This window comes from Athene noctua, chromosome 7 (genome assembly GCF_965140245.1).
Source record: "Athene noctua chromosome 7, bAthNoc1.hap1.1, whole genome shotgun sequence".
NCBI classification, from domain to species: Eukaryota; Metazoa; Chordata; class Aves; order Strigiformes; family Strigidae; genus Athene; species Athene noctua.
The window spans coordinates 34,683,007-34,708,710 of NC_134043.1; the positions used below are offsets into that span (position 1 = coordinate 34,683,007).

The 25,704-nt window shown below is 36.1% G+C and overlaps 1 protein-coding gene across 5 annotated transcripts in view; it reads left to right on the top strand.

Moving 5' to 3' along the window:
- Positions 1-25,704, top strand: part of GULP1 (GULP PTB domain containing engulfment adaptor 1) — a 164,969-nt gene that overhangs the window by 93,012 nt on the left and 46,253 nt on the right. For all 5 annotated transcript variants that reach the window (XM_074910737.1, XM_074910734.1, XM_074910735.1 and 2 more), the window contains one exon: positions 1,156-1,217. In XM_074910737.1, coding sequence (XP_074766838.1) covers positions 1,156-1,217 — 62 coding nt within the window. The remainder of the gene's footprint in view (positions 1-1,155; positions 1,218-25,704) is intronic.

The following is a 25,704-nucleotide window of genomic DNA, read 5'->3' on the forward strand; positions in this document are numbered from 1 at the left end:
TTTTTCTTGAACACTTTGAAGTGAACAGGGTTTTATTGTTCTTAGGTGTAACTAACAGAAAAGTTAGTAATTGGTATAACTGCAACTCCCATTAAAGGCAAAGGGAATTGTCTGTGAATATCCAAGGACAGAATTTTGTTTTAAGCTGTTATTCTGTTACTTAATTCAATAAAGGTCCAGATTTGTGACTCTTAATTCATGATAATTAAAACACGATTAGTCATATATTAGAAAATACTACTAAATATTGAATGTCTGGAGTATGAAATACCACTCTGTTACAGAATCTCTCACGCCATTGGTAGTACAATTTAGTGTTTTGGAACATTTGTATTTTTTTCTTAAATGCTTTCAAATAAGAAAACGTCTAAAAAATAGTTTCTAGACTTCAAATAAAAGGCTTTTTTTTTTTTTTAAATGTTCTGAACTCCACCTTGAATTATGTAGAACTTTTGACATGGCCATTAAAAAGGAGGGAAGATGTATTTCACAAATAATTAACTCGTCACCATATGAAACCTGCGTGAGGAAAAATAAGACAATAGCACTGTCTTGTGATGTGAAAATCATTAAAGGAAAATATGCAAATTCATTTCAGATATATAAAGAAAGATTAAAGAAGATCTAAACTTCTGAATCAGTTACCACAATCTGACTTGCTTCTGTCATGCTGTAGAACAACCAGGGCTTTTTTTCAGTTACAGCTCTGATAATTTTTCTAAAATAATTTCCTTTGTCCCTTTAATATCTTGATAATTTATGTTTTAAAAAAGCACATAATTAATCAAAAAACATTATGAGAAACACAATATGTGGTCAGTGTTTTAAACAACAACAGCAGGATGCAGAAAATATTGATCTGAGGCAGAACCAGCAAACAACCTTAGACCAATGAATATGTTTGGGGGTGGTGTTTGAATTCTTAATGGTAAATCAAGTCGGTTAAAATGGGAGGTGTGTCCAAGAGAAGTAACCAGTTCTTTCATGTAAGTGTTTGGGAAGTTGAGATGTACTGCATTTACCTCCAGCCCCAATAACTACTTCAGATATCTGCGTAAAAGGAGGGTTGTTGATGTTTTCCAGATAGATACTATAGTAGTTAAATTAACAATTGAATAACCTATTCAGTGCTTCTTTTATTTTGCTTTTCTGTAGACAAAACATGGATGCACACTCCTGAAGCCTTATCAAAGCATTATATTCCCTATAATGCAAAGGTAAGAAAATATGAAGTTATTTTGTCCTCTTACCTTTAGAACTTGGTGCGTTCTATCTTGCTTTTCATTTGAAAACTACAGAGACATGAATTAACCAAATGAAGTAGTGAAGAAAAACTTTGTTAAATATCTCTTTTGCAGATGAACAGTTTCTATTTTATAAAATAATGTCCAACTGATTCTTGTTCTGAATTATTTGATGCTTTTCTAGAAAGCACACCAGTGTTCCTCTTCTGCTTGACGCTCTGTTTCCTATTAATGGATGCTAAATGGATGGAAAATTTGAGTGCAAAGGAATTTAACGTCAGGCTGCATGCTTACAGTACTATAAAAATTAAAATTAATAGCACAAACTTTTGAACAATAGCAAAGGCAATGAGTAGTGATCTTATCTGCTGGATATATTGAAATGTCAAATACTCTGGAAATATGGTAGAATAATAATGGAATTTTTGCACAGTAGAACCAGGAGTCTTCCTTATACTTTCTTACCCACAGTTACAGTGTAGCTCTACGGTAGTATTTCAGTTAGTCTAGTGACATCTGTTTACAGAAAATACACCTTCCCAAAATAACAATTTACAAAATATTTTGCTAAAAGAAGGGAATACATGCTAATCAGCATAACCCAAAGTAAAATGAATAATCAGCTATTACTTGCCTAAACTGGGAGGATAAATCAGTAAGATTCCACTGTGGTCTGTTCTGGATAAAGTTATTTTGTGTTTGGTGTTTTTTAATATAAAGATGAAAATAATTTCACAGACCAGGACTTATTTTCCTATACTGGTCTTCCCTGCTGTTGGGTTTACAACTTTCTTTTGCTTAGTATTGCCACATATACTGAGCAAGTGTTTGTAGTGGAAATTTGAATCTCGTTCTGCTAGTTGCCAGACGAACATTTTTTTATACTGTGTGCTCTCAAACTAAATTTTCAGCCAAAGGGTGTATTACCATCTAACTGTATAGTCTTGCCAGACACTTTGGCTTTTGTATTATAGTTTTTGAGAAGGAGGAATACTTGCTGGGGTGACTGTGCCATCTATTTTAAGAGCAAGCTGAAGCTTTGAATTCTATTAGTGTACTGGAACAATGTCTATTTGTTTCTGGCCTTTACAAGGAATCCTCCCTCATCTTTCATGTCTCATAGTCTTTCTTAAGAAAGTATCTCATGAATAGGTGTTAGGACAGCTATGCAGAAAAAAAATTTAGAATAAAACCCACTGTGGTGAGGTGGTGATAATCATAGAAACAACATCAACAACTTCTGGGGGAGAAAAAAAGGAATAGGGAATTGCTGTCCAAAGGAAGTCTTCTCAGTCTTATTAGGAAGACTCTTAGTTCAAAAAAGTCTTTCCTTTTATTTAGATTAATATATGTCCAAGCATCCTCTCCAGCTCTGCTCCTGTTTAAAGTGGGTTCTGACTTCAGAGGACCTCCTCAACCTCTGTGCTATTGCCCCTAAGGTCTGTCAGAATACTTGCAGGAAGCTACAAGGTACTGCAGCATACGTGTTTAAAAAAAGAAGTTACCATGTTTTCATTTGGATCACAGTATAAAACTACTATTTAGAACTGTCAGTTATTTGATTCATTATTCCAAAGCAAGTAAAAAATTGCTCTGCTCTGTAAATGGAGTGTAAAGGTTATGGGATTTTCACATCACTGTTTTTATTGAGACCTGGCATAAAATTGCACAGCTTTTATGAGGTTAGCTGGCATATGCAGACATAACATTATTAAATCTAGATGATGTTTCCACCTCAATTCTCAAGTACCATTTTCATTAAGTTTTGCAATATTTTTTAAGAGGAAAGCATATATCTGCTAGTACCTCATTTGGGTTTTGTAATGTTTTGATTTTAAACTAAAATATCCCATTGATTTCATATCTTGTAAGTACACTGTGAAATAGTGATTAAAAGTTCAGAAAGCATTCATAAAGCAAGTATTGAAAAAGACTCATTTATTATTCTTTTTAAAAATGTTCATATTGTTCAACTTCCAGTTCTATAAGATATTCTATTCATATAACTTTTATATTTGTTGGAAGGAAAAGACAACACTTTATCTGATTTATTTCATAAGGTAATTATTTGGGTGAAGAATGATGTGTTCAGAAAATCAAGTCAATTTGATGGAAAGCAATACCAGAGATGTTCTTTTTCCATGGGCAACTGAGATGTATTCTGCTACATCATTTTTTGAACACAAATTATCATAAATGAAAAATAGTGTTTTCTCTTGTTATAAGACAAAAAAATTGTTTGTCTAATGCTAATCTTCTGAGATGACCAGAAAAAGGAGAGCTTACTAAGAAGAACTGGAAAAGATGGGGGTTTGTTTGTTTACTTGATTCTGAAGACATCTTTAAGAATTAAAGCTTGTTGATAAAATGTAGTTTATGAGCTGACTGTTACCTTATTAAAAAAAAAATACTAGCAAAGTTAACAGGAAATTAAAAGAACAGTGCGATATAGACAACTGGCCTTTTTTCTACAAATTGGAGAGGACTTTTTAATAAAGAATTAGTAATATCTTGCATCTCTTAGGGCATACACCCTCAGGATGATATCACAGAATCATCTATGTTAGAATAGATGTTGAAGATCATCCAGTCCAACCATTAACCCAACATCAACCGTTCCCAGCTACACCAGATCCCTCAGCACTTTGTCGACCCGACTCTTAAACCCCTCCAGGGATGGGGACTCCACCACCTCCCCGGGCAGCCCATTCCAACACCTAACAACCCGTTCTGGAAAGAAATACTTTTTGACATCCAGTCTAAACCTTCCCTGGTGCAACTTGAGGCCATTCCCTCTTGTCCTATTGCTTGTTACTTGGTTCAAGAGACTCATGCCCAGCTCTCTGCACCCTCCTTTCAGGGAGCTGTAGAGGGCGATGAGGTCTCCCCTCAGCCTCCTCTTCTCCAGACTAAACCCCCCCAGTTCCCTCAGCCGCTCCCCATACGACCTGTGCTCCAGACCCTGCACCAGCTCCGTTGCCCTTCTCTGGACACGCTCGAGTCATTCAATGTCCTTTTTGTAGGGAGGGGCCCAAAACTGAACCCAGTCATTGAGGTGCGGCCTCACCAGTGCCGAGTACAGGGGTCAGATCCCTTCCCTGTCCCTGCTGGCCACGCTATTGCTGACACAAGCCAGGATGCCATTGGTCTTCTTGGCCCCCTGGGCACACTGCTGGCTCCTGTTCAGCCGGCTGTCAATCAACACCCCCAGGTCCCTCTCTGACTGGCAGCTCTCCAGCCACTCCTCCCCAAGCCTGTAGCGCTGCTGGGGGTTGTTGTGGCCCAAGGGCAGCCCCCGGCATTTGGCCTTATTGAAACTCCTCCAGTTGGGCTCAGCCCATGGCTCCAGCCTGTCCAGGTCTCTCTGCAGAGCCTCCCTACCCTCGAGCAGATCAACACTCCCACCCAACTTGGTGTCAGCTGCAAACTGACTGAGGGTGCACTCGATCCCCTCGTCTAGTTCATTAGTAAAGATGTTAAACAGAATTATTATTTATGGCAATAATCCTCTTTGCAAGAAAATGCAAGCAGAGTTCTTTCTTCTGGAAGTAAAATCCAGGAGCCATGAGCATCATAAGAATGCCCTTAACTATAAAAGCATTTTGATCTCTCTCCTTTCCGCCATACCCAGCCCTCATGGTACTTGGTATTTTGAAGTTTGCTGGGTTTTGGCATGGGTTGGTGTATGCTGTAAGATGATGGAGGTCTGGGGTTTGGGGTTTTTTGGTTTGGGTTTTTTTTCTTTATGTCATTGGTTTGGGTTTTGCTGTGAGTTTTAGTTTGGTTGTTTTGGGTTATTTTTTTTCAGTCTGATCTGATTGATGTCCCCAGTCTCGGTCTTGATGAAAGCACTTATAATAAGACTCCACACATTTCAGTGTGCTCTTGAGGTGAAATTTTGCCATCCGTTTGTGATCCCATATTTTTCTTCAATATATCCCTCCAGATGAAAGCATATTTGTTTGTTGGTTTTTTTTTGTTTGTTTTTGTTTTTGTTTTTTTTTTTCCAAAAAAGATCAGTTAGAATCTTGATAGTATATTATCAAATACAGGGATATAGGACTCATTTAGACGTAGTAGCATGGCAATTTTTGTGTTACTGGGTTATAAAATGCTAAAGCAACCCAAAATTTCTTTTTTTGTATTATCTTTTTTCTTTAACATTCCATAACTAAGAACAGATGTATGTGTTATTTTCCATACTGTAGGGAAAAAAGTTCTCTTTTGCTCTTAAGTTAATTCTCTTGATTTTAGGCCAGATTCCTTTCTCCAAAACAGATATGATCAAAGTGTGTCTTTATAATGGAATTTGTCTGCAACCTTAAAAATGGACTGATTTGTTGTCATCATATAAGTGATACTACCCTGAGGGGTGTCTTTCTGCAACTAAAACTTTGCTGCTGCCCAAAACAGCAATGTTGACAATGTCTCTCTGTAGTAAGTTGTATATATATTTCCCTATATAGTCACTTGGCTATTTTTTGGCTTATAAATTATCGAATTATCAAATTTTGACATGCACATCTTTCCATTTTGCAGATTAGAGGTTCTGCTTTGCAAGCCTGGTGTTTGTTGGCTACTAGTATACTATGGAGTCAGTAGCTTTGACCTTAACTCTAGGCTGAAGAGGTGCTGCTGTACATAATAATATGATGGCATGTTAAACCTTTGGGAATTTATTTTGCCAAGAGATGTGATGGCTTCCTAGTGCTGAGACAGCTACTGACCTAATGTTTACTTCAGGCTTATTTTAAAACTTTGTCGTGCACATATTTCTGATTCCTGATGAAGTTTAAATCTGAAACTTTGAGGATAAATGAGCAGAGCTTTCCCAAAAAAGACGGTTAAACATCTCTTACTTTGTATTATTTTGGGGTTTTGATGACAATTAACTGTGATTTGTTTTGCAGTTTAATGCATTATTTTTCTTCTCAATTATTCAATATATATATTGGATCTGTATTACAACTGTAGGAAAGGCAAAAATTACCTCAGGGGCATTAGTAATAAATGCCCTGCAAAAAGACCTTGCTTGGGAATACCTAATAGTGTTAATGTTCACTTTAATACAATAAACAGGGTTTAGTTAGTCTTCCAACTTGATGCAGTTTCTTATGCCTTTAACTTTTTTTATCATTGAGGAATGGCAGATAATACTTTTCTGGAGCAGGCATTTTGGACAAGAATTTAAGGTCAAAAATACCATGCTGCTGTAACTACCATAGCAGGGTTCTAGGTGTAATTATGTCCTTTGACTATCTGCATATCACTATCATTAGTGTACAGTATTATCAAAGCTACATTTTTATGGAATAAACCACACATCTACTACAAATTTCTGTTTTTCTTTTCCATCCAGTCAGCATGCTAAAGAACGATCATGGTTTCATGTCAGTAAAAATAACTGATGAAAGAATGTCAAATGGAAAATTGTATAGAGATTTTTCCAAGTAAATATACAAGACACACTATTAAAAAGTATACTCAAATTTATGTGGTGAGGTTAGATATAGCAAGATATTCTAAACGGAGCACAAAAATGTTGAAAATTAGAAACTAAATAAAAGGGCATTACAAGAAATAAATCATTCAACGACATTTAATTTATTATAATTAGAATTAATAGCTTAATTCCAATTATTTTTCATTACAGTATCAAAATGTCTTGGATTTAATCCTAATTAATTTTGTGTTTAAGTTCAAGAAAAGTGAGTATTGTGAAAATATCCAAATGAAATATGAAAGCAGAAAATTATAATTTTACAAGGAAATGCAAATATGAACTTCTTAGCTATTTCTGATACATTGCAGTCATTAAACTTGGGAGTTATTCTACCAAAGATGAATGATCATGTAAATAAATTATAAAATATTTAGAGTCTGCAAGGGGTACTGTCAGCAGACTTCTTTGCTTCAGGGAAATTAACCTACCTATTCCATCTTGCTTACAAGATTACATACTTAAAATTATAGAAGGTAGGAGAGGATAGCATTATATCCATAAATATCCTACAAAATAAATGACTGTGATGCAGAAGGATTGTATCTAAACTTTCAACAGCAACAAACATCATTTCGTATAAGCAGCTGAAAGAGGGGAGCTGCATTTTAACTGTTCAGCATCAAGTTCTAGTTGTCATTTGTCTCTGAAAACTGGTGAATATTTCAGTTTAATCTGAAACATTTGTTAGTTACTTAGAAAGCTCTGTGGGGTACTGAGTGCTTTTGAAAAGCTGTCAGTCTGTCCTGCTTGAGGCTGCAGAGCCAGTTTGTAAAGGGGCAAGAATTAAGTATGCACCTACTGAGTCTTGGTCCAGCCTTTTGAGCACAAACACACCCCTCCCTTTCAGTCAATAGTGTATCACTCTACAGTAATGGAAAGTTGAATAGTATTTGCAGACAATTGTATCTCATCTACATATGAATGCACACAAGTTCAAAGACTAGATGAATACATGTTGTGTATGCTTGAGTAGCCCACAATGCCCTCTACATGTCAGCACGTCAAGATCATTTTGCAAGAATTAGCAGGCATGTGACTTGGGGTGTCTGTGTGTATCTGCACCTAGACTTTTGTTTTTCATGTCCATTTACTATTGCTTATCTGAAAGTTTTGAAAAATGTGACTTGTTTGTAATTGAAGTACTGGTATCTTTTATGACTCTACACTGGCTGAGAAGTTTTAAAAAAATTGCGGAATAGCAACAGCATATTTTTGACATGTGTACGGTCTCTTTCCAGATGTCTGTAGCCCTCTGTCAGTGAAAATGTAAAATAGCCAGCTGCACAACTTCAGGCTCTACAGATCGCAGTTACTCTCCAGAAAACGATCTGCTTCAAGAAAGGAAAGAAGTTTAGGAGCAATTGCAGTTTTTCTTTCTTAAGGTCCATCAGTGTGTAGCTTGCACAGAGAGCTTTAAGTTTGACTGAATCTCCCAGTGTCATACATACATGCAAAAAGGTCTGTCATTGAGGCACATACATGAGACAATGCTTAGATCCAAGTAATTAGAATTTGGCAAGGTGATAAACACTTGCAGAGCAGAGCGGTAGGAGTGGAAAGAGGTTTATATCTGCATGGTACAGGTATATTGCTGCTAATTCTGCAGTGCAGTGAGTATGAAGATGAATAGATTTATGTGCTGAAAGCAGAGGGAGGATTCATAAAGGTACTTCACCTAATGCATGATTTTTAGTTTACAAATGTTACAGCTAATTTTAGGCAAATGTGAACTACAGTCATTGTAAGGGCTGATACCCTCTTTGGTTTTGTCTACCCAGCACAATTGCAGTGTGCAAAGTCCTCCCCAGGTGCATGGGGAGACTGCAATTGCATGATTGCTACCACAGAAACCAGCCTATTTGCTGCAGCACCCATTCTGTATCTGTACCTTGCATGGCATCATTATTTGAACACTCAGGGCTAATAAAATCCGAAAAGGGCTTCAAAACTTCTGAAGTAATGCAAGACAGTTTAATATCATGTGTAATGTTTCATTTCCTTTCCCCTCTCAGGAAAAGCAATCAATAGAGCACATGTGTTTTAGTGAAATATTTTTTGTAGATTCTAGTTTTTAAAAAAATAATTGTGGGAGGGAGATAAAAAATATTAGTCATGTTTTTCAATACATTATAAACTGCAACTGAAAGACAAAACAGTAACTTTTGAGCTATTCCCCAGAATTCTCATCTTCTCTCAGGTTCTGCTTATGATCCCTTGGTCTCTAGATAAACTCCATTTTGCTTGAAATGTGCAAGTACTGTATGACATACTTCAGTTACAAGTATGAAACAGATTTGCAATGCAAATAAGAAATGGAAACTATAATTTCATGGCAAGAAATAAAAATAGATTGTGCCGATTAATGGTAGTGTATGCAGCATAGGATCTGAGAAGTATTTTAAGATCCTTTCTCAGTAATGTATTAAGTAATACATTAAAACTGTGTAGTGAAGCAGGATTGGGACAGAACCCCTAGTCTGCATTGAAGCTGATCTCTAATCTACCACAGCCCTGAAGTATTTCTTATTCTGAGCAAGTTTTAAGTTTCCTTTGAATCCAATAAGTTTGTTTCTCTTTTATAGATTGCCTTTGCATTCATTCTCTTTAGCACCCTGGCTGCTTAATTACACTTTTTCCTCATCTCTAACTTGGAGCAGTCTAAGTTTCAGTTCTCTCGTCAGGGAAAAATTTAAACAACAGCTTTAGAGACATGTTTTGGCAGAAAGTTCTAGAATCAGTTATTTGGCACAACTATAATATGGATTGAAAATACGAAACTGCAAGAGATTTATCTCATTGTTAGAGTTCAAAACACCCTCAATTTTGGAAAGATGGAATGCCTTATGATTCCTTGAATGTGAGAGTTGTCCTTTGGCTACCTTGCATCTGTATTGGGATTTGCTTTCGGAATTCAAATGTAAGAATCTAGAATAATTTAGATTGGGAGGGACTTCTGGAGATGATCTCATTAATTCCCATCTGAAAATGGGGCTGACTTCAAAATCAGGCAAGACACAACCGAGCCTCCTACAATCAAGCTTTAAATACCTGCAATGGTAGGGATACACAGCTTCTCGTGAGCCTGTTCCAGTACTTGCTGCATGGCCCGTGATCTGAAGGGGAAAGTTGGTCTAGCAGTTGATCTAGCTATCTTTCACATTTAGGTTTAATTTAAGCTTCAAAGTGTGAATGCAGTTTAAGGGAAACAATAAAACTACAAGGGCCTAATTTTTCTGCAGGGCCTGAAGAGTTGCCTTATTGTTGTGCCCATATAGGACAATGCTGTATGTTGCTGCTTACTACAGAGCTGGTCTCTTGGTTCTGGAGGGCTGTGGTTGATGTTAGGAGCTGGGATTCTAAAGTTCCTGGATTTCTCAGTAACCTTAGATACGGGGAGGAATCAGGCCTAGATGTAATTTTAAGACCAGTCTTTTGTTTTATTCTAACAGTAGGCTGTTGTTGCTCTATTTCATCATAGAATTGGAGGTGCAGAAGGGTTGAAATGTGAAACTTCTGGAATTCATATGATTTCTGGAATATGAGGCACATAGTTTATATATATGGGAAGCTTCTTTCTGGTGCAAGGCTTTTACCAGTCTTTTACTATAAGATTTGATCTCCTAGGTATGTGCATTGTCTCGATTAAGTTTGAAAATCTGCAGCACAGGATTCCGTAGCATTTATTTATCTGTCATGGTCTGCAGTTAGAAAGACTTGTGTTGATGTCATGATTAACAGAGTACACTGATTAACAACATGGTTTCTGAAACCCACCTGTGCCAGGTACATTGTTTAGATTATTTTTATTACATAAATTGTGATTCTTTCCAGTAGTCTTGGTGTAGAAGAGCTGTTTGTTGGAATATAGAACAGCCATATGTTGAAGTGTTAATCCAACAAGTTCTGAAAGTGCAAGAATATATTTGTATATATGTATGATGTACAGAAAAGGCAAATAGAAGTTTTTCTGTAGTAGTAATAGCAACTCTCAACAGCAATTCTGCATAATATGGCATTCAGTATTGAACATAGCATCTGAAGTGCATTTCTAAAAATACTGTGGTAACTAAAAGTTTTAAAATAAGTTTTAAACAGACACATCACGGCCCTTCCTCAGTATCTGTCTCAAAAGGTCTAAACAATAAGACTGTTGAAACAAGACTCAGGAGGCTTAGAAGTTTTGTAACTTTTATATAATGGCATCTTCTTATCTTTCAGACAAAGAATAAATTAGTATTTGAATATAAATCTTCACTTTACTGTGAAAGATTCTCAGAGTCTTGTGTTTCTCAGCACCAGGCAAGAGCAGGAACCAATTGACTAACAGGCAGTGAGTGATAAGCATGTTGGTTCACGACAAGTGAGCAAAACTCAAAAGGTTTGTCCAAACAGAATTAACAAAACAAAAAAAGTGCAAAGAAAAAGGACTGATTTTCCAAAGACCTTAGGGTCAGCAAAGATTTACTCAACTCTCCCACATCCCTTTCTGTTCCTTCTCTGTTGCTGCAATTTATTCCCTTGCCTCTCCTTAAATCTGCTTGAAACTACCAATTAGCCTCATTAACATGCCCACCAAGGATTCTTTCTGCACAGTTATGTTTCCATGTGCGCTGTCAGCTGTGAGAAAGTGAGGTTTCTTTAAGGTGAGAATGTGAGGTTTCTATTTAGGCTCTGGATGGTCAAGTGAGTTGCATGTCTGACAGTGTTCTGGCTGTAGAGTTCAAACATCTGCGTTATTGTACTCGTGGGCTAGGTGACCCACAATGGTTTATAGATTGTTCATGCTTTAAATTAGAATCAGGCCTGCAGATGAATTTAACCATTTCTCATCTCCCATTTTAACTTTCAACAAAGCTGAGTGTTTCGTTTGCTCAGCCTTCGCTATGTTTATGGAGCTACTGCCACCTTCTTACATCTACTATCCACCAAAAATAATTGGGAAGTTCTCCCAAAATAAATTAGAAAAAATAAATAGAAGTGGATCATAGAAAATAAGAGAATGGCTGAACTTTTTGAACAGAAACTTCTATAAGGACATACAATTTTACCAACAAAAAAAGACTACAGGAATCTGTCCAACAGCCAGGCTGTTCACCATTCAGAAAAGATGTTTTACATATACCCTCAAGAAACTATTGGACAAGTCACCAGCTGCAGTCTCTGACTTTATTAATTTTAATAATAATGTACACTAGTCAGTTGTGGATCCTGAACTGTAATGAATATTTCTCTCAGAAATGCTTTCTCCAGATTACTCTGACTCAGAAAGTCTAAAGCTAACCCTGGCCTATTTTAAAAAGCATTCTGAACTTTGAACCCAAGAATTTTAGGTGTAACTTACTAGAGGAACTAATCATTTCTGGTTTGGGATGTAGCAAAGGAAAAATATTAGCATGAAATTATAAAGCTTTGTTAAAATGTTTTGCATTTTCACTAGAAATTGCTATTGGCCACTAAAAGGGAGAGTGTCATGGGTTACACTCTTTTAAACTTCAATTCTTTTTTCCTGCTGTATACTTTTGTATAAGTAGTATTTTCTTCATTCTGAGTCCTTAAGGGGAACCAAATATAGTCAATTCACTTATGTGCTTCTGAAATGGGAGATACTAGGGAGACAGAGATAAGTAACTAAGCAAATCACATCAATTAGAGCATTCTGTAAGATTAGATGGGAGGGAATTCTTGTCGACTCAAGAATATAGAATTATTGCTGAAAATCCATTGAAGTCAGGAATGTGTAGGTCTTCCTAAATCAGAATTTAGAAGCCGTATCCCAACTTGCAGTTTATGAGGCTTCAAGGAACTGCAATTCTTCAAAGCCAATCTACTCTCAAAATGAAAAAGCGTTCACCAAAATTGCAGATGCATACTTAATGTTCAAATCAATTGAAAAAGCTTTAAAACTAGGTACCTGTTTTGGGTTTGAGTTTTGGTTTTTTGGTTTTTTTTTTCTTAAAAACTGTCTTGCTGTGGTACAAGTGGTCAAGTGAATCCTCCTTACTCATTTTAATGATGTCTTAAAATTAATTAATTTTTAATAATTAAGGGGGATCATCTTCCCCCTCTAGCCTTTGGGTAACCAGAAAAGACAGAGGTGGGGAAAGTTGGTTCTCTTCATGTGTGTTTTGTTTTCAAAATCAGAGAGCACTCTGTTCATTGTGAACTAGTTGTAGCTTTTTACTTGTATTAGATTTTGCTGTTAGAATGTTGTTTACAAGGCAGAATGGGGTTCAATATTTTATATTGATTTTTATCAGTAACACTCAGAGGTACTAACTGAAATTATGCTGTGCGTTTCCAAGAGGTTTGTGTAATTTATCACAATTCATTAGATCATAAATTCTTTGAAGCTAAGGACTATCTTTTCAATGTTTATGCAGCCTCTAGAATGAGACAGAGGTTCTAGGTGCTATCCAGATGCAAATAGTCATAGATAAAGATTAGAATAAGTAATTAACAGAAGATGTTGGACTTAACTCTCATGAGCTTTCTTCTCAGCTGGAATAATTGAATGGTAATGCACACAAGAACTGGGTGAATTGTTATCCTCAGTTTAAAGATATGGAACTGAGGTAATACTGGAAGTTTCCCATAAATCTGCACCAAATATCTTTTCTCAAATCAGATTCCAGATTTTGAGTTCTACTTCAGTACCTAGAGCTCAAGACTAAATGTGTTCTCAATACCTGCTCTCTTAGTAAAAAGGATTATGTTGTTATTTAGAGAAGACTCTAAATTCCTATATGAAGGATTTTAAAATACACTGTTTTCTTATTTTATTTTCACCTAATCATGCGAGTATCACTATAATGATCTAGACTAGATTATTTTTTCTGCTTTAGCACCAAAATAATAGGTTTTTAATTGAAAAACATAGTATTTTTTATGAAATGACAGCCAGTGTTAGTGTTGGATAAATTGCCATTGTAAAATAATTTATAAATTACTTTATAATTAAGTTCATGTGAGATGTACTGATAGATCTGAAAGTCACAATAATAGTTGTTTACTTTCATATCTGATGTTCTCAGGTTGAAGTAGTCTCTATTAAACATTTTTGCAGTTTGCTAAAATAATCTAATAAAACATCCAGTTACCTGATTTGTATTGTTTAGAGGGAAAAATATTTCCTGTGTTTAGGTAGCGCTCTGCAAATTTGTTTTAAATATCTACAGAATGGTAGCTTAAAGAGGCAGTTCTTTCTGTTCCAAATATTATTTTAAAACAAATGACTCTCATCCTAGCTAACTTTTGGAAAAGCTCTGTTACTGTGATATTCTTGAAGTGTCTGAAGGCCAAGTGTTGAATTATGGTCATCACATATGTTTTATAACTGTCGTTCATGTGAGATTATATGAAGAAAAGGCAGTTTCTTCTAAAAAACAGATTAACAAGAGAGAATGTAAACAAGTTCATAAAACAATAATCATCACAGAGAAGACACTTCCAGTTGTTGCATGTAGGAAAAGTGAAAGATCCAGTACAGCTAAACCAAGGTAGGAAGTGCTTTTCTTGTTAAGGTTCATTGCCTCTGCAGTACTTGCTTCTGGGATCTGTGATGGAATAGGAGAAGAGGGATTCAGAGTAGGTTTTGACTTCTGTGCATGCAGGACATTGACAGATCATGAGGCAGAGGTATGTTAAGGGTATGTTCCCAGTCTTCAAATGATTTTTCAATATTTTTATGTTATTCCATAAAAATCTTAAATGTCACTCCTGAAGATTCTTTAACAAGTTATCTTGTACTGTGTTCATGAACCTGTAGTAAATGAAAATGTTATCTAATTTCTGTGTTTGTGCCACCCATTTAGTCTTAAGCTTCCATATGTTCCAGTACACTCCAGCCTCTCTTCATTCACTCTTTCAGTTTGCCTCCTAGGTGTGCTTTCTTTATTGCTGTTAGCCCTTTTCAGTTCAAATACTCAAAGCATCCAGAACAAATGCTTGTTTCCCTGTCCTCCGTCCTTTCCCTCAAGATACCCACTTTATTTAAAGATATTTTCACAAAACTTCAAACATGGTGCAGTTTTGGGGTCACAGTTACTACTCTGCTTTGTCCCCTGTGTTTTTTTGAGAGAAACATGGGTCTGCGCTCTCTTTAACTTCCACAGAGAAACAGTTAATCTGATTTTCACTTGGCTACCCCAGTCAAATATTCTCTGAAAATTTCAGAGGGTATTCTGTGGATACAGTAGCTCAGAATGATGTCTACGGGTGTAATTTGTGTAAAATCAACAACAGTGGTGGATGGACTTTAGGAAATAGTTTTTAGGAGCAAAGGAAAAAATGACATTTCTAGTTTAGAAAACAGATGTTTTCTTGGCCACTTATATCACAATACTGCTATTAATTTATGTGAATATGGCATTTATTTTAGTACATTCTTGTAGTTTACCAATGTGGTTACAGATTACACTTTACATACTGACTGAGCATATTTTCCCACTGAAGTTGTTTCACTAAGAAAATATTAGGTTCATTCTTTTTTTACAAATGTAGTGGTTCTCAGTATAGGAACTCTACCATTTAGGAAACAAAAAACAAACCAAAAAAAATCAGCAAAGGTAGTTCACACTTCATGTTCCTGTCTGTTAATACATCTCAGTACATATATTGTGGTGTTTATTATCTCCCCCACAGAATGTACGTATAAATTCTTTGATATACACTAAAATAGTTACAATACTGGAATTTAAAAAGCAGATGTTGTTATGTGGTAGTGATAGTTCAAAAGAAAATGTTCAGATTACGTTCAAAATTCATGTTGCATGAAAAAATTAGCAAAAGCGATATTAAATTTCCGGGCTACTAAAGCTAAAGCACTAGCTCCAGACATTCATGATTCTTTCTCCACAGTAACTATTTTCTGGTGCACTGCTTGTCCTCTGTTCGACAGAGGAGTGTTTCTATGAATCAAGAATTGAAACAGGAGTCATTTATTCTAATCTATGGTGCAGTAAGACTCACAGTATTAAAAATCCCGATTCAGAAGAGAGGCACTGTCCTTAAAATAGGCAATTTCATATTTCACATTAAACTGGCAAAGAGCTTTAATAAACTGAGAGTAATGGACAATAGTTAGTTGTTCCTATTACTAAGGCTATTTGCGTCTGAATGAGAATTTTGTTCCTAACTGTGACTTCTGTTTTTTGTCCCACAGGGAATTCCTGTTTCTGTGTTTATAATGTCATTGCATGTTGCCATGGCAAGAGAGTGTGATACAAGTTCAGCATTATCATGTTAGTCAAGGACAAAGGAGGTAGAAATTAGTTTACAGCAAAATAAACTCTGTTCACAAAATTGAAAGTGTTTGTGGAATTGTATCTCTGCTTTTTTAAGACATTGTTAATATTTTCCAGTACGTAAGAGTAGCTTCAATACTTTTCCATTTGTCTTTATTTATATACTATATAGATAAAAATCCATCACAATTTCTTCCACGGTTTGCAGAGTTTATTTACATTGAACAGACAAAGGCTCTAATGATTTTTGTGTCCAGCTTCAGTCCAAAGAAGTTATTGCAAGCTTAATGCTCAGAATTGCACAATCTCACCTTGAAATGGCACATGGAAACTCGTGGCTGTTCTTGTACATGTTGTTACAAAAGAATCTGAAGGCTGTGCTCAGATTCATGCCTAACAGTGAAGTCATGTGGGAAATATCTCTTTGAAGGAACAGCCGCTTTCTGAGTGACATCACGGCCTGTCTACTCATGTGGCTGAGAGGTGCACCCCTAATTCATCTGCCCCGTTCCATTAAAGAAGTTCTGAGTTAATCAAAGTGCTCCAAAGGTTTGAAAGCTTCATCTTACTGGTAAAGCAGAATGTTTTTGCCAGTTTCATGAAATAAGATTGTTTTTTCTGTCGAATACTTGAAAACATAGCTTGTTTCTTCTGAAGGGTTTTCTGTCATCTCAGTTCAGTTTTCATTGTTCTTGGGGAGGTTTTATTCGATAGGCTGAATATTTGCAACAGGAAAAAAAAAAAGTCAGCAGGACAGATGGGGCTTGAGAACATAGAGCTCAAGCTTTAACTTGCTGTATTTTGTGAAAAAAATCTAGATAGTCTGCAGGATGCTAATACAGAGCAGACCAGTATATGCTACAGTTAAAGGAACAGTGGCGTTACGAAAACCAGTGAGTTGATACAGCAGGACAGAACAGAGCCAGAAATTAGGATAACAGTTTGTATGTCTTATGCAGGGTGTTACAGTGGTAAATCTTAAGAAAGGTGTTGTAAGAATCCAAGCACTTGGGATCTTGGTCTCGCTTGTTCCTTTGATTGTAGCATTGTACTAGATTGGGGGTTTTTGAAGGAGGTGAGAAGGGGGTCTATCCTTCAGCTTTATGGGAATGCATAAAAAAATGAACTGTAACCTCAATTTGGCTAGACTAGTGGGTTTATACAAGTAGTAACAATGAAGACATTTTTTCACACTGCAGTGCGGTGAAGTTCCCTCTAGACTTGTCAGTGTTGCTAGCTAGTATCTGCAGAGATTAAGTAGGAAAGCAAAGGTGGTGTCTGTGTGTGTTCTAACGTTTCAGACAGTACATTTGACATTTTTGCAAAAGGAGATCTGGAGATGTAGAGCTGTACTACTTCAGTACATTTGAGTGCAATATAGGAACTGTTGGAAGTTGTGTCTGATGGTTAATATAAATTTAATCACTGTATTGGCATCTGTTTATGAAATAAAAAGCAAAGAAGATGTCAACTTTCTTACATTAAGGTATTTGAAAATATCTAGGACTTGATGAAAAATAGTGTTTCAGTAAATTTGCTGGCTTAGTCTGACTTTATTACCATAAAGAAGTGATGCTTGAGTTGAATCCAATTCCTGTGGTGCAGAACTAAGTCTGCTCTCTAATTATGGACTTGAAAAGCTGAAAAATCTGTCCACTATTACTATGCACTTCTAAAGCTGAAAAGTTGATGTTTAAAATAGTGGATATGAATTATTCTTAGGTGGACTGTCCTCAGTTAAGGTAAAGTAAATATTGTTTCACTGGGAACAATCCAGTCAGGAATACAAATTTTCTGAATTGAGGCATTCAAGCAATATGGTATGTGTTCAGTGAATGAGTATCAGAGGTGCTTCATGTTTGGAATATATCTTTCTAAAAGAAGTGCCAAGTTTGATAATGAGTTCTGCTTTCCCTGGCTAGATACAGAGAATGGTTCTTGTGAATGTACAGGTGCCCCCTTCCCTGTGCATCCACTTTATCAGAAGTATAATTGATTTGAATAATCACCTTCACTGAATGGTGGTACAGTAATGTTAACTCTTACAGAAATAGACATGTATTATATTTTAAGAGTCAACACTGAATTTAGAGTTGCCAGTTTGTAGTTCTTGGAGATCAGAGACTAAATAAAATCTAAACTAATATAAGAGTAATGATAGAGTATTGCAGGAGCTGGCAAGGATGTCATTCAGCATCTGTAGTTGGATGGCTCAGTCATCTTCTAGGCAAGTCAGAAGCAATTCTGGAAGACCATGAATGTGGTCAGGCCTAGATCACATCAGTCAACAGTATGCTCATGTAATGAGTTACCTCTTGTTAGATACCCTAAAACTTCCAGGCAATAGCAATGATACGATATGGGAGGCTCTGCAGAGTTGATGAATGGCAATAGAGAAAGAGAAGATAGTAATTTGGTGCCATCGTTTGATGTTAAATGAATCTCTGTGTTTATAGTTTCTGTATTGAAGCAGAGGAGCTATAGTAACTTGAAGATGCCTATGGATTACCCACAGACATCTCTTGCAGTAAAAGGAGCTTACAAGTGCTTCTGCAAAAAAAAAAATTAAAATTAATAAATAACTAAATCTGTTCCCCTGTGTAAAAGCCAAAGCTGGAAGCATTGAGTAAGTGCAAATTGAAACTCAGAGGGTAAAGTTTGGAAATGTGTTATTCTTTAATTTACTCCTTCATTTTATCCAATCTTTGAGCACAGGATTCTTGCATGTGAAGGCTGATGACCACAGCAGCACAATTGAAGAAAGATTGCTGTCAAAAGAATGTGTGTGTCCCAGTCACAACCAGGGAATTTATGATAAGAAATTCTTTTTCTCCAGTGATAAATTTGCTCTCACTACCATCTTCCCCCTGCCCTTATTTCTTTCATGCCAAATATTATCTCTGATTTTTATTTATTTATTTATTTATCAGCTGTGAGAGAACAGTGTACAGCTCCCACCACCCCAGCTCCATTATAATCTTTAGATTCAGCCTGACAGTTCTTCAGGGCATGATACAGTTGGAGATGTGCTTCTGAAGTGCTGTGTAGATTGATGAAGAAATACTGAATGTTTTTTCTTATACAACTGGTATTTTCTATACTGACAGTCTTGACAAGATAAGCTTTTTACATTTTCTGCTTGCTTTCTGTATTTCAGCCTGCTATTATCTTCCTTGTCAGGTACCAGCTGTATTTCTTAACGTTATTTTACCTTTAGGATTAGATGCTTTTATGCAGAGAACACTTTGATAGCTGTATTGCAATCTGATTTGGTTTTAAATATATCCTTCTTGGTAGCCCCTTAGCATATGACCACACTGATCTTTCTGGAGAAGGTCTCGGTTTTGATCATTTACAAAATGTGATCTAAATTCTTCTGAAGTTCTGCTTACAGGCAAACTGGTTCTGTTAATATAGATATATATTCTTATTGTCTTTTCTTTTTTTTTTTTTTTGTGCCCTTTAGTTTTTCCCATCTGTCTGTGGATTAAAATGCAGTGGGGCTTGAGGAAGAATATGGCCTTGTGTAATTATACTAATTATTTTGCCTTTAAAATTACACCAAGCTACGTTCAGCTTACTTGGGCCACACTTCAGGTTTCTTCCCAGCGAGCAGCTATATAATTTTTCTTCTCATCAAATATAAACATGGATTAGAAGACAGGTGCAGACACGATTAGGACTGCCATATGTCCTCGGTTTTGCAGGCGTCTTTACCAGAATATTTCTAGATATTCCTGTTTCCAGACATTCGGGTTGCTGGCAAGAACCACATCCCGAGTCTGGTGAAGTGTACTGCTCCAGGGAAATGTTTATACTCTCTGTGTCTATCGACTGTTCAAATATATGTTAAGCTTTAGTTATCAAATTGTGTTCTTCATTATTTACTCATAGCACCAGATTTAAAGACTGACTGCTTACAGATTTGATAGTGAAGAGTCCTTAATTGCTGCACTTCTAGAGAACAGAAGAACGTACAAATTAAACCAGCGTGGCTTGTTGAGAGGCTGCTTAAAATTACTCACAATATGTTTTTTACATTACTGCATCTGGAAGATTCTTTTGTTAAACATTACCTAATTATTTTACAGTTCTTCCTCTAATGCTTTGCCCCCCTACACTTCAATAGCTTATCAGATATTTTTTTCTTTATTTATATCTTAATTACTGTAAATATTTTCACCTCTGTTTTCTCACATTCATTTGGTTTAATTCTACTGATGGATGAAATACCTGGTAATATTTGATTTCCATTAGAAGATTTCTATAAGACTCTTCTTTATTTGTAATTTTAATCAAGCTTTCCTTCCTTTTTTACAAACAATACTCAAACACTCCCTCAGAAAAACGCATAGAAATTTTTGCCTGTGTGAAGAAGAGTCACCATTTGTGCAGAACATTACATGTCAGACAAGGGGATATTCAGGGAATGTGCTGATGTCTGTGGCACTTTTCTCTCTCATGCTCTCATGTGGTGAGTTTGATTCGTGCTCTAATTTGAGCAGCAATCATGCCTGGGAGAGGCAGTTGTTTTTAAGTGTCACTAGAGAAGTGCTTCCCAAATGGGAAAAATCCAAACATTTATGTACACTGCCAAAAACACGTATTGGTAGAGAACCAAGTAAACTGTTATAGGTGGGGAACTGGACTGTAGGGTGGGGAAAGTCAGAGTAGGAAAATGTGTAGTACTTCATAGTCCATATTGTACTTCTGATTAATTGACAGAGAAGACTCAAATATGCAAGGCTGAGCAAACACTTTCATGTCTTAGGAAGCGATTAACAGCTTAGGCTTTTGTTCGTCTGCTTTCTGTATAGCTTCAAAACTGGTCCCACTTCTTTCTCCTTGTTTTGTCTTATATACTGTCATTCTCATGTTACCCGAATGTGGATACATTTGTTTTCCTTTCATCAGTAAATCCACATCCCCTCAACTTCTGCTGTAGAAGGAGCTAATTTGTCAAATTTTGGCAGCAGGTACCCAGTAATTTTGCATTGCTTTTTTTCTTTCTTTATTGTATTAGTTTGGTAAGTACTTTTTTCGTATAATTGCATTTAAATCTGAATAAAAGAGAACTCTCAATGTTCAGGGATTTCAGAGTAATAAAGAAATGTGGCATTGTGGACTGGGGTTTTTTGAAGATTGAAATGTGATGACAGAAGAAAACAGATGTGTTTTTATTATTAAAATATCCTACACTGCTCTCTACTGGAAGAGTGGCAGTCTACATTAATGCTCAAAAGTGCACCTAAAACCATTTCTTAGTCAAGTTTTAGATTTAGTGATTTTTTTTACCCTGGTAAAACTAACTCTTATGAAGTATGGATAGGGTTTTTTTTTTCCTCCCTAAGTTTTGAAGAAAAACACCTGGATATACTTTGCATGTAAAAAAAAAATATAATGTTGAGGGTCAAAATGTAAGCTGACAGGGAGAAGAATTACTGGACTGTGTCTTGTTAATGGCAAGGAAAATAAGTGAACTGTTAACTTTAACAATTCACCTTGACCTTACTGATAGCTATTGAGCATGTGATAACAGCAAAATTGATTGTCAGAACTGTAAAGAATTCTCAAGTCCTGAAGTTGCCCTATGTTTGAATTGACTTTTAATTGAGTCAGCAAAATAAGAGACTTACCTTCTCTTTTATTTTAATAGCTTCTTTAGCTAAAGTACAACTATAAAGCATTTTTAATAATTTCACTGTGGAATTGGACCAAAACATGTCTTGCTCAAGTTAAATGCATAGGACAGTTTTCATTTCTGCTACATTCTGAAGGAAGAGATACGCCCCACAAAGGGTCTGTTTCCTAGTTTGTCGTGTAAAACAGCCCTCCTGGCTGTTACAGGGCCGAATTATTCTCCCAGTTGCTGTCAGTGATAAAACTGCTGATTCTAATACGGTGAAACAGTGTCTGTTAATTCTCTGCAGCTGCACTATCTTGCAGATCTTTGCACATGGAGCAAGCGCATCTGGTTGTCTGCTAATACTAGATTATGAACAGCTTGATCTGAGGTGTTTGTCTTGTATATGGCTGGACAACGGCTCACTTTCCTAATGGCAAACATCAGTGAGGGAAGAACAAGCCTTAATGTACTTGAAAGGAACGGTTAAACTGTTTTAACTGACAAGATCTGTTGACCTTATAAAAGTTATTTCTGATTATAGACAGCTGCAAGTGAGGTCAGAATAACTAATATTAGAAAAATAACCTTTCATCAGTTTTGTAGGGAATGTGTTTGGAAGAATGGCAGACAGCAATGAAAAACGTAATTTCTATGGGAAAAACATTGCCTTAGCTTTCTTTGTTGTACAAAATATTCAATGTCATCGTCTTCAAACTTCTTAAAATATCTAACTGAAACTCAGTTTGATGATGGTGAACTTCTCATTAGCACTAAACTTAACAATGCGTAAATATTTAAAAAGATGAGTCTAGTTGGCATGCTCAACTTACTGATAATTTTTGTTTGAACTGGCTTCTGCATAAAGTACACCAACTTTAAGAATTACCCTTTAGTTGCAAACAGTAGATACATGTAACAATCATATGGAAACATTTTTCATCTGTATTATATATTTGATGTTAGTGAACACTTAATGTAATGCATTTATTACTTTGCATATAGAATTAATACTGAGTGATATGAAGGGGAACCTGTGCATTATTTTCTGTTTCTCTCTTCTGCAATGAAGTACTTGTATTAGTTTGACTCTCAGGAACAATTACATTTCATGTTCTCGGTCCTTATCAGACGGGTCTGCAAAAGGGCCGTAGCTGCTGGAGGGAACCTGATGAAAGCAATCACTGACTTTTAGAGTTCTCATCTAGATTGTGTCAGTATTGCTTTCTGAAGAGCCTGATCTTGAAAAGGGAAGGTTCATATTTACCAATTTTGCTTTGAAACTTTTGTTGCAGAAACTCTCCCACGATGAATATTTATATTATTCATGCCACAGCTGTACCGAATTCCTGATACAAAATATTTGTTCTTTGTGTTTCTGTGAGATTTGGTGAGAAAAATCTGCTAAAAAGAACATAATGAAATGGCCCCATTTCATGAGGATGGTGAATTAGTTGTTAGTTATTTCAAAAATCCCAGTGGTGGCAGCGCATCCGTTATATTAGGGATTATTCAAACACATAGGATTTAGTCACATTGAACTTGTCACCCAAATCTCCACTTTGTAAATATTCATGTTTGCTTAGCTTAATAATCACAAGTAATGCCATAGTAATTAGTACCTAATATTAAACAAAATATTATGACAGGGCAGATCACAGATAGAAGGTAGAGAGCAGATGAAAAAGCAAGCAGAAAAAAGCCTCAAGTTAATATGTCAACTATACATTAAACCTATATTGCATAGTCACTCTTTTGTTATAATTAGAAAATAACTTGTGGTGGTTTGAAGTTCTGTTAATATTTTGCCCCAAAATAGGTCTAATTCATACAAATATTCAGAATATTTGCTCTTTATTGCTGCTTTTCTCTTTATCACTTTCTTACCAAAAATACAGAAATAAATACAGTTTTTGAAGGTCAGGCATGGAATGTGTAGGCAGTTATAACTAAAATTTGAATTTACCTGAATTAAAAAAAAAAAAAAAAAAAGAACTGCAGTTAACAGAGATAACAAATATATATCAGATACAAGCAGTGCAACCCATGGCACGGTCTCATCATCTCTGATGGGTAATAACACTTAAACTACAGATCTTTTTTGTATTTCTGGATTAAATGCATTTTATTGTATTTTTCTATGCTGAATAGTTTTTAAAGCGTAAGCTCTAATTCCATATCCAGTCCAAAACTGCTGAGAGCAATATAAATATCAGTAGTGATGCTTAATGTCAAAACTGATGCTCATCTGGAAGACAGCATGTTGTGAATGACTGGTGAAATTCTGGTTGGTTATGTTCCATAAATATTGATATAATACTTATGATGTTTCCATATACTTGGAGTTTTGGTTGTTTATTTCTTTTGTATCTTGTTGAGCAAACCCAATTTGTATGTGTTTCTCCAGGTTCTGTCAGTCATTTAAACCTGTGCTTTCAGCAGTTTATTGTTCCATTTAGGTGTTTACTTCTCCTTCCCCTTCATGATCAGAAATGGTAATTTCTGACTTTGGGAACATTACTATGGGCTTAGAAATTCAGTGACATTTAACAGATTCCCCAGCTGTGGCAGAAGCTTACTTTGGTGCTTACACTTTCTAAGGCAGTAAGTAATGTGAATTAATATGAGGTACAAGCCTCTGGGAAAACAGTATATATAGAAGTTATTGTTCATGGAAAGATTGGTCTGCTTCTGGGATTTATTGAAAACAGCGAAGATAGCTTCATCTTTCTTGGACTCTGAATCAGAGCAAGATAGCTGAGAGGGAAGGGGAGGGGAAATGACTCTGTTGCTTTTGAGATATCTTTTGCTATCTCAAATCTCAGTCATTTGGATGGAAGTAAGCAAGTAAGTGCCCTGTGCCTTTCTGGAGAAGTGGCTGCAAGCGAGGCAGCGTGCCCCGAAGCGTCTAGAAGTGTATTTGACTCAATTTCACCCAAGGCCTGGCCCTAAATCTGTATCGGGAAGTCCCAAGCTGTGTACACTGATAATGCCTCTGGAGCTGCCACTTTCAAAACTACACAAGCATGATGAAGTACGCTCGGCCGTCTTCCACTTCACCGTGGGCAGCAGTGACCTGCGTTCTCTGTTCATTGAGCCTTGTCCACACTTGAAGCTGTTATTTCCGGTGGTTATGCAGGATTCCTGTACTGTATATAATATGCTCACAAACTTTACAGCAAATACACTTCTGTCTCTCATGTTGTGCCAAGTGTGTGGTGTATAAATATGCTTGTGTGCAGATATCTGGTATTACCGGCCTTCCTCATTGATTCTCATCTGAGCTTACTACTTTCTTCCTTGTCCATTTAAGCTTGTGGTGACCTTTTTTTTTTTTTTTACTCTATACGTTTGCTCATAAATATTCACTCACCTTTCCCTTTCTGTCTCTGTCACATGTAGTATCCATAATGTCCAAGAATCATTCTTCTTTCTCTATATGCATTTTCTGCAACTGTCACTTTTCCAGGGAAGAACACAACCTCTATTTAAAGTCATTGGAGATGTTGCATGAAAGACATCAAATCAATAATAGAGGTTTCTGCTTCGTTATTCCAAATCTGGCTGGAGAATTGTAGTAGTAGAGAATATTGAGAGCAGATGCATATGGTGTTTTGATTTACATGCTGTTGTATTCAAGAGGCACACCATATTTCAGAGTGGGTAGCAAATTTCTAATGAGAATTATTGGTAGAGCTACAAAGTTTTTTTTTCAGGAGTACAGCTTGAGCACATTGACTACACGTTTCAAAGTTGTAATAAAATTTAAAACTTTGGAGTTATTATGTTGAAAGCATCTGTGACTTGGCAAATTTAAGTCCTTCTGAAACTGGTAAGACTTAAAAATTATACATACCACTGTGCATCATGTTCCACAGAAAATTGTGTACTTCAGAGAAAAAAGAGGGTTTGTTCTTTCTTGCTAGCATTATTTTGGTATATACAGGTACATGATGTGACTTAAATCAACTGTACCTCAATGTGAAAATCAAGCAATTTGAAATTAATTAGTTACACATTAGTGGTTCAGGCAGGATTTTCATACCTTTCATAACAGTATAGTAGAAGGTAAGCAAAACTTTACAGAAGAAT